Raw genomic sequence first — 10,000 nt, forward strand, 5'->3', positions numbered from 1 at the left:
CACACACACACACACACACACACACACACACACACACACACACACACACACACACACACACACCAAAAAAAAAATAATAATAATAATAATAATAAAATAATAACAAAATAATAAAAGATAAAAATAAAACAAATCTAAAAACGAATAACTACAAAATCTCAGTCACAACAACAACAACAAAAAAGGAGTTTAGAAAAACAATATTACTCCAACACTGCCAAGGCCGCCATGTTTACTAAGAGCACATGGAGGTAATATTAAGTGCTACGTCGCTTCCATGAATCTTGGTGGAGAAGAGAGATGGAGCGAGGAGAATTAAGGGCTGAAGGAGGATGAAGAGGAGAAGGAAGAGGAGGATGAAGAGGAGAAGGAGAAGGAAGAGGTAGAGGAGGAGGAGGAGGAGGAGGAGGAGAAGGAGAAGGAGGAGGAGGTGGTGGTGGTGGTGGTGTTGGAGGAGGAGGAGATGAAGGAGGAGGAGGGGGAGGGGGTTATAGGAGGAGGAGGGGGAGGACGAGGGAAGAGGAGGAGGAGGAGGAGAAAAAGGGTCAGAAAGAGCAGGAAGAAGAGGAGAAAAAAGAGTCGAAAGGAGGAGGAGAAGAAGGAAGAAGAGAAGGGGAAAATGAGAAGCAGCAGTAGCAGTATTATTATTATCGTTATTATTATTATTAGTAGTAGTAGTAGAGAAGCAGGGGTAGACAAAGGCAGAAGTTCATCACCAGCTTGAACAAAGATCTCAATATGGGCAGAAGAGACTTAGAACTGCTAAAGTTGTCAACAGACAGAACGGGATGGAAAACCATGATCGCCAACGCCTGAAAGGACAAGGCACTTAGAAGAAGAAGTAGTAGTAGTAGGTGATTTGTTATTGTTGTTGTAGTTATTGTATCAGGTAATGGCAGTGACAGTAGTATTTGTAGTAGTAACAAGAAAAGGAAAAGGAGAAAAAAGAAAATGAAAAGGAGGAGGAAGGAGAGCAAATGTAGGAAGGGAGTAGGGAGAGAAGGAAGAGAGGGAAAGAGGAGGTGGAAGAGGATATAAAGAGGTGGAGGATACGGAGAAGGAGGAAGAGGGCAGGACAAAGAAGCAGATGAACGAGAGAGAGTATCAAAAGGAGAGGAAAGAGAAAAAGAAAGAAAGAACAAGAAACAGACAAGAAGCAGAAGAGAAAAAGAAGAATAAAACATATAATTGAACGAACAAAGAAACAAAAACAAATCGTAAAACCAATATCACGCAAACAAAACGGTCACCCAATCCAACAAAACCAAAGGAATAGCTAAAATGAATGGCGCAAAAGTGAGCATAAATTAGCCATCAAGGAATCGGACATACGTCGTATATGGCTACTCATTTATCAGGAGGTAATGTACAGACAGACCGCCTTTCACCCTCGCCGCGCTGGGTCTGACAGCAAACGCCTAAATACCGACGACCGGCAACTTGTGTGGTAAGCAACGCATGCGCGCAGACACATGTAAACACACACAGATGTACAGGCATGCGAGCGAAAAAATATACACGATCATAACACATGGACATACGCACACTCGTAAACATGCAGATGTGCACACGTAAACATGCATAAGTCCACATGCAAACATACACTCAAGCACGTGCGAAGTTGCACATATACAAATACGTACGCTTAGCTACCTCCACACAAGTAAACACGCTGACACAATGTACAGAATCATACAGACAAACATGTACGCCCTCTCACCCACAGGTAAATGTTAGTTTCGCAAGAATCCTAAATATTTACATAGCGCTGAGGCTTCTAATGACTTTAGTAGTGGCGACACGAAAACCTTTGAATTCTTAAGCCTCGGTGTATAAAAACAACTTTCTCCAAACTGTCTCTGCGTTAGTTTATTTTCTCTCTCTAGTTCTTCCTTCTTTCTTCTCACGTTCCTTGTTTTTCCGTTCTCTCTATCACTCGATCTTTTCTTTCTCACAGTTTATCCTGTCTGCGTGTTTTTTTTCTCTTCTTCTTTCTCTTACCAATCTTTACTTCTCCTTACTTCACACTATGTACTTTTGCAGCCTCAGTATAACCAGTAACCCTTTCTTTATCTTTTCCTTCTCACTTTTTGCTCTTTCTCTTTTAGTCAATTTTCTCTTTTTTTCCTGTTTTTTTCTGTCTCCGTTTATCCTTCTTCCTCTCTTCTATTTTGTTCTCGAATTCTCTACCTCACACAGCGTACTTCCAAGCAACCTTCTCTTTCTCTTTCACATCTCATTCTACGTTTTTTTTTTTTTCTCTTTCTCTATCACTCGCTATGTTTCTTACTCCCTATCTTAACCATCCTTGTCTATCCTTCTTATTCTCTCCTTCCTTTTCGCCCCCTATTTCCCCCTCTATTTCTCTACACCTTTCCTTCCACACTTTCCTCTTACTCTTTCACTCTCTTTTCTCTCCCCCAATTTCACCTAACCTTCCTCTCTCCTTTTTTTTTCCGTACCCTATTTCCCCCTCCAATTCTCCTCACATTTCCTTCCACTTTCCTCTTACTCTTTCACTCGCTTTTCTCTCCCCCAGTTTCACCTATCCTTGTCTATCCTTCTATCTCTCCAATTTTCCCCTCCAATTCTCAGCAGTGACCGACCAACCTTTTGTACATGTCTCCGGTTATTCCCTCTGTACTTTAAGTCTTCTTGGTCCAATTTTTATTTCGCGAGGTGTGATGGCTGCGTCGTAATCTAATAATATATTTTCCGCTTCGTCTTGTACTATCTGTAACCTCTGTAAGCTTTTTTTTTACTTATCTTTTTCTATGATAGTCTTTTCCTTCTGTCTACAGAGTGTTTTTGTCTATCTGATGCGCATGTTTAATATTTCTTGGTGTATATGGTCATATCGCTCTGGTTGTCTCTTTCTCTTTCTGATACATATATAATATAAACTGTGTGTGTGTGTGTGTGTGTGTGTGTGTGTGTGTGTGTGTGTGTGTGTGTGTGTGTGTGTGTGTGTGTGTGTGTATATATATATATATATATATATATATATATATATATATACACTGTATATATATATATATATATATATATATATATATATATATATATATATATATATATATATATATATATATATAATTCTTTCTTTCACTTGCACACTCTACTTCATACGTTTTGATTCCATCACATTATCTAAATACATCCATTTTCTCTCTTCAAAACTGCATTCGAGACAGCCGCGTTCCACCCATTGTTCCCAGACGAGGAACTTTCGTGTTAAAATATCCCAATCAGGTGATGGCATCTACTTTCTCTATCGGAGGACGAAGGAGGAGGGAAGAGGGAGCAGGAGAAGGAGGAAGATGAGGACGGATGGGAGGAAGATAATGATGATGAGGAAGATGAGAATGTGGAGGAGGAAAGAAGGAAGGAAAAGGTAGTGACGGTGATTCTGGTATTGGTGTTGTTGCTTTTGGTGGAAGAACAGCGTAGAGGAGGAGAATGAGGAGGGGAATGAGTGAAGAGGAGGAGGGGGAGGAGGAGGAGGAGGAGGAGGAGCGGGGGGAGGGGAATGAGGAGGGAATGAGTGAAGAGGAGGAGGAGGAGGAGGAGGAGGAGGAGGAGGAGGGGGGGGGGAGGAGGAGGAGGAGGAGGGAAATGAGTGAAGAGGAGGAAGAGGAGGAGGAGGAGGAGGAGGAGGAGGAGGAGGAGGAGGAGGAGGAGGAGGAGGAGGAGGAGGAGGAGGAGGAGGAGGAGGAGGAGGAGGAGGAGGGGGAGGAGGAGGGGGAGGAGGAGGAGGAGGATAATGAGGAGGAAGGGGAGGAGGAAGAGGGGAATGAGGAGGTGAATGGGTGAAGAGGAAGAGGGGGAGGGGAAAGAGAAGTAGGAGGAGAATGATTGATGAGAAGAGTAGGATGAGGGAAAAGTTGATACATGAAAAGGAAGAGTACCAAAATAATAGATGGGAGAGTGGAGAAGGGAGAATAAGCCGAGTTTTTGTCTTTTGCACAACATTTACAAAACAGAATAATAGGAAAAAACAATAAAAATAACCTTAATCGTAAAAAAATACATATTAGTAATCATCACTCTTGTAATAATAAGAATTTCACTACAGTAATAACTGCAGCTAGGAAGTTTCAGATTATTGTAAAATCTTATAAGTTTCAGAAAATATATTCAGTAAAGACATTTTTGTTCATATACGAACAATAATAACAACGCACATAATGCGTCTTTACAAGGGTCTTTCTTACTACAATCGTAAAGAAATGAATATAAAAATCATGAAAAATCAATAAGAGAATAAGGGAAGTTCAAAAAGGATTACAAAATCAACAATAAAACATCTAAAATAAACGAATAAATAAATACAATGTGTATTGAGTGGGAATCAGGGATGCTAAGAAAGATTTTTTTTTTTTTTTTTTTTTTTTTTTTTTTTTTTTTTTTTTTTTTTTTTTTTACAGACCAAGATATATCTTTACATACCTTACTACACGCAGTATATGAAAAAAGAAAACTACTTCACTACTTCTAAAAACGGTATGTTCATGATTTTATCTTAAAAATCAAACCGTAATCACACAAGGATTCGCAGAACCACTGTTAAGTGAAGGAAGACCCATTCCCCTATTACAATATCATTTCCAAGGACATCTTTCCACTGACGTCACGAAGGTCAAAGATATTATCTCGCGTGTTATATATCCCCTAAAACCCTCGTGTCATCACATAGTCTAACCGTGAAGATGCTGAACACCACAGCTGAGATCGCCTGAGATGTGATGACTTGCTTGTCCAGTCGTTTGGGACGTGAATTCTCAATTCTCAAGGATTCAACCAAGGGAAATGTCAGATCTGATATTCCTAGGAAGTCGAGTCCTGCTCCCTAAAAATGAATTGAAACGTCCAAAACAATGGGAGATAGTTATTTCGAGACTATTCAGATTATTGCTTGGATATATTTTTTCAAACGGAGTTGTAAAAGAACACGCAAATACGAGAAATGCGATTAATTAAGAAAACAGGTAGGATCACTTTTTCCTTTATCGTCTAGACGACACTGAAGAACTGCTGACAGGATATGACAACTTTTTGACTGTCGTTGCAAATGTGTCACCATGCTAATTAATAGCTAAAAACGTGTAACTTCCTTTCAGTTTTCCTTTATTAAAATGCAAGTAAATGCAATGCAGCCTACACACGCAGAATAATATAATATTACAGTTACATATTATATATGATAATCACTTAGCACTCAAAAGTAACGGCGCGCGACAGGTTTACCCACTAACACACACACGATAAAAATCAGGAGGACCGACAGACAGGGGACACTCGCAGAACAAGACCACGGCGCTGTCTGAAGTCAACACTAGTTATCCTAACTTTCAGACAACGCTGCTCACGGCCATCTCAACAAATGCCATTCGAGTAGCTTATGACACCAAGCCTAGATAGCTCCAAACACTTCGACACAGAAGATAATCGGATTCCAAATCGTTAATATATATATATATATATATATATATATATATATATATATATATATATATATATATATATATATATATATATATATATATATATATATAATATATATAAATATATATATATATATATATATATATATACACATATGATAATATATATATATATATATATATATATATTAAATATATATATATATATATATATATATATATATATATATATATATATATATATATATATATATATATTTGTCTTTCATGGAAGGATGTGCTTTTTAAAAGCTTGTTGAGATAAATTGCTGTTTATCCAGCGTTGCTGTGAATCTCAAGATACTCTGCAATGCGATATTCCATTTCTGCGGCTGCATTGATCGCAGGTGAAGCTGTGACTCGCTGGCGTAAGCAAGTCATGACTATGCGCACCAAGTCTCGGACCTTATCTAGCGAATGCAGGAAATACAGGAGAAATAAAGAGAAACTGGTCGCTTTTGAAGTTAAGTAAGGGGAAACGAACCGCAGCAGAAAGTGAACGATGCAAGGGAGTAAGAAGTTATTTCTTAAAATGCTAATGGCAGATAAAAAAAGGATTGTATTTGAAGAAAAAAACAAGTTTATGATGCATTTCAACAGAAAAAAAGTGGAGTAAAGGTTCGGATTAATCAAGAAAAGCACAAATGACGATCAAATCGCATCCCAAATACCGACGATCGATAAACAAGATAAAGAAGAAAAAAACGGAAATATAGAAGAAACAAGAGACACACCACATACTCAACACGCGACAGAAAAGACCTTCTTACCCGATCCTGTTCCCCAAGGTACTTTCTACCAGGTTACTCGTCGCCTCGCTCATTAACTCCGCATCGACGAGCGGCGAAACCACCAGGCAGGCGAGGCAAAAATCGCCAGTCACGTGAACGCAGCATTCCTCTCTCGCTCTCTCGCCCAACCAACTCGTCCGGCAAAAGCGAGATCCTGCCACTAATTTACAGCAGGAATATAAATGATCATTCTCCGGACAGGCAGATGCTAGGCGAGCGCAAGTTCCCGCCAACACCCACGAGTCAACAAGAAAAGTAAATAACCTGCTCGAGCCTGGCGCGCGCTCCTGCCGCCTTGGAACGAGGCAATGTCAAACAAATGACGATCGGGAATTTGATCCTGATTGAGGCTGCCTTCCGGACTCTCAAACATCTTGGGTGTTGATCAGTCCTGAAATTCTATGTTCTGCAAGAGGGATACAAATGTCAAAGCAAATGCAGTATGTGATGTGTTTAAATACATACATTTATAAGAGAGATAGAGATGATTTCGCACAACGAAATGATGTACCAGAACCAAAAATAATATATATTCTAATCATTGACACATTCTCCATAACCCAAATCCTAAATTAAGTTCTTTAAGCGTTGATTTGCTCTCTTCCCAGCACACAAAAAAGCTGCTCTCAGCGTTTTAAACATGATAACGCTTGACGTGTACAACTACGCGATATCGAATTTTAGATAACATAGCATATACCTGTGAATATTTCTATAAACATTTTGAATGTTAACCTTATATAGACGGATGAAATGTGCAAAGCTCTGATCTGTAATACATATAATATTTAACTTACAGTGTAACACATGCTTGTAAGATTCACTTCTACAATATGAATACATAAATCTATGTTGATTTTTGTAATAGTGCATCGATGTAACATCGATCGATGTCATTTTCAAAGTCATCATAAACATTTTCATGTACAAATATTATATAGTGAGGACATTCACAACATGCCCAAATATGACATACCTACACACACGAATGTATGCATATGTGCACATTTAAACACACATATACACACACAGCACCCTCCTAGTCCCTCTTTCAAGGTTACCAGCTTGACAATGCAATATTTTTTCCTTGGGTTACGTGTCTCGATAGGTGAAACTCTGGACATTTTTGGAGAAGAGGACTTTGAAAACAAGAAAAAAAAGAAAAGAAAAAAAGAAAAAACAATCTATAATTCTCTAATTAGGGATAGGATTAACATCTCGATAATGTTTTAATACTTTCTATTTTGAGTGCTGTAATCTTGCCATTTTGTGTCGATTTTATCTAGAAAAATAGAAAAAAAAACTTCCGGTCTTAACCGATTACCCTGAAATATTTTCCGAAAAAAAAATCCAACATAAAGACTGGCAGAGCGAAAGATACCAAAAGATACGAAGAAGAAACAACAAAAGGAAGAAGAAACAACAGAAAACTGGAATACGCCCCCCCCCCCAAGAAAAAAAAAAAGTCTCCAAGCACCAGTAATAAAAGTCGAAAAAGCGTATCTCGGTTAGCCTGCCAGCCTCCTTTTAAAGCACACAGGACACCCATCCATCGACTGTCACCGAGAGAATTTCCCTTCGAACATTTCAACCTCTTGTCTCCCTTCCACCTGCCGCGTGGCCCCTTGAGTTGCCGATTAATATTTATTAAGAGACTTTCTCCTCTCTTCAAATCATGCGTGACGATTCGAAATTACGAATGACCATGTTTTCCCGGGCTTTCGTGCGTTTGTCCTGTGGTGAGTGATATCCGTGGAATATATTATCGGTGTACAAATACGGTAAGTGAGTATGGTTAGGCAGTGGTAACATGTGTTCGTGATATGGTAACAGGGTATGGGAGGTTATGGGCACCAAGGAATCTTTAGCATTTCCTGTTTCTATGTTACTAATAGATATGGAATGTATGGTTTGATCGGGCCACGTGAATATCAGCGCGAAATGGGCGTTTTCTTTGGTAATCTCGTCTGTTTCACTTTTCGAAATTATCGTACGTGAGCATTGCATTTCAACTGAGTCAGAGTTGCAAAGATGTGCACGCCTATTAACCTCCGATTGCAGTTTTACACTACACTTCGTCCATGATGAAGACTACCAAAACGACGCTCAGGTAATCTATTCAGCAAGTATGAATTCATAGAAACCTTTAAGAACCTGTACTAAATTAATAGTTATTCGTGTTAAGTGGAATTGAAGAATACAATTTAATACACGTGCAGACGATGCCACGGCAACGCATCGGAACAAATACCCGCCAAAACTCAAACGCCCTGGAATTGGCGGGAACATTTGGCACATGACTAATAACTTTTAACGTTAACATATGCAAATCAGTGTTGATAGAGTGTATCCATGCAGCATAAAACGAATGAATAATAAACATCTTTCTTATTGATTTTGGCTTTCTAACTCCCCCTCCAAGTTTCTTCAGGAGCGACACCCAAGGTCACATCACATGCGTCACAAAATAAAGTACACCACAACAAAACACAGAAATAGGAAAACAGCGCCTAATAGAGAACACCCAAACACACGCCTCTTGATTTTCCTGTAACCCCGCCACCTTAACCCTTTTCTAACACATCTGCCTAACTAACCCTGGGAACCCTTAACCCTACACCATTAGAAGAGGGGGGTAGTGCCCATTACGACATTTCAGAACCCCCTACCTGGACCACACCACCTCATTATGGAACTTACAGGTAACATTGAGGTTAGCGAAGAGAGGCTTACAGGTCCTTCCGTGTTCACGATAAGCTCTTCTCAGTCCTCTTCACACGACATTTGTTTACGACAGCCGCGCATAATTCCGCGGAAAATAAAAATCAACTTGTTAACTTTCTCGTGTGGGTTGAGTGGTGTGGAGGCATGTTCGCTGGAAATGTTATATAGTATGACTAGCGTCCGTGTGTCCTGTCGTCACTAGATAACCTTGATCATGGTCTATCAAGGCCACTTTGACATACTTCGTGCAGAATAATGTCAACATTTTCGCAGAAATATTCAAATACTTCACACTTCTGGTTACTGTAATTAGTAGCTGCGGTGTGTCGTTATATATTTTTCTTTATTTCTCCCTTCCTTTTATTAGCAGTAGGTATTTTTGGTTATTTCTAAGGTATTCGTGATTTTGAGAGGTCCAACACTTTCACAAATGCCTCTCTTGATTAGCATCTTTGCAATAAGCTGCCTCTGGACTTCACTAGTTAGCACTGGTAGCTATAACGATATTTATAAATGTTTGGTTTTTGCTTTTTTATTCTTATCGTGTGCTTGGTATCCTGGATTGTTCTCACTTTTGATGAAAAACTTCCCATTTAATTTTTGTTATTCAGATTGCTTATTCAAGGCTATGTTACTTCTATCACTACTACAGTATAGTGATAACGAACATCTCCAATCATGTATAAGCACTACACGTTTAAGCACTGTAAACACTTCATGTACTTCATTGTCACAGCACAACACAATAACACATAATTCCATCACAACATATCGCAAACGTACGCAAATAATCACTATAATCTCAGACTTCATAGGCCTGTTGAATCTTCGTATTAGGCAACACTATATTAAATCCAGTAATCACAATAGAGGTTCCAAACATTTTGGCACAATTGAAGAATACTTTTTGTTGCTCCCGCTTCCAGTAAATGGAAAACAATTTTTCCATCCTCTTTGCAAGGAAAAAATCGCCAATTCTCGTAAGGAACAGCGGCGTGCCCA

The 10,000-nt window shown here is 39.1% G+C and overlaps 1 protein-coding gene across 1 annotated transcript in view; it reads right to left on the reverse strand.

The window, feature by feature from the left end:
• Nucleotides 1-10,000, reverse strand: part of LOC119598466 — a 91,600-nt gene that overhangs the window by 81,062 nt on the left and 538 nt on the right. The window contains exon 1 of the mRNA XM_037948096.1: nt 8,975-10,000. This exon is cut by the window's right edge and continues 538 nt beyond it. Within this exon, the coding sequence (XP_037804024.1) occupies nt 8,975-8,983 (9 nt within the window). The 5' untranslated portion in view covers nt 8,984-10,000. The remainder of the gene's footprint in view (nt 1-8,974) is intronic.

Source organism: Penaeus monodon, chromosome 41 (assembly GCF_015228065.2).
Source record: "Penaeus monodon isolate SGIC_2016 chromosome 41, NSTDA_Pmon_1, whole genome shotgun sequence".
Lineage (NCBI taxonomy): Eukaryota > Metazoa > Arthropoda > Malacostraca > Decapoda > Penaeidae > Penaeus > Penaeus monodon.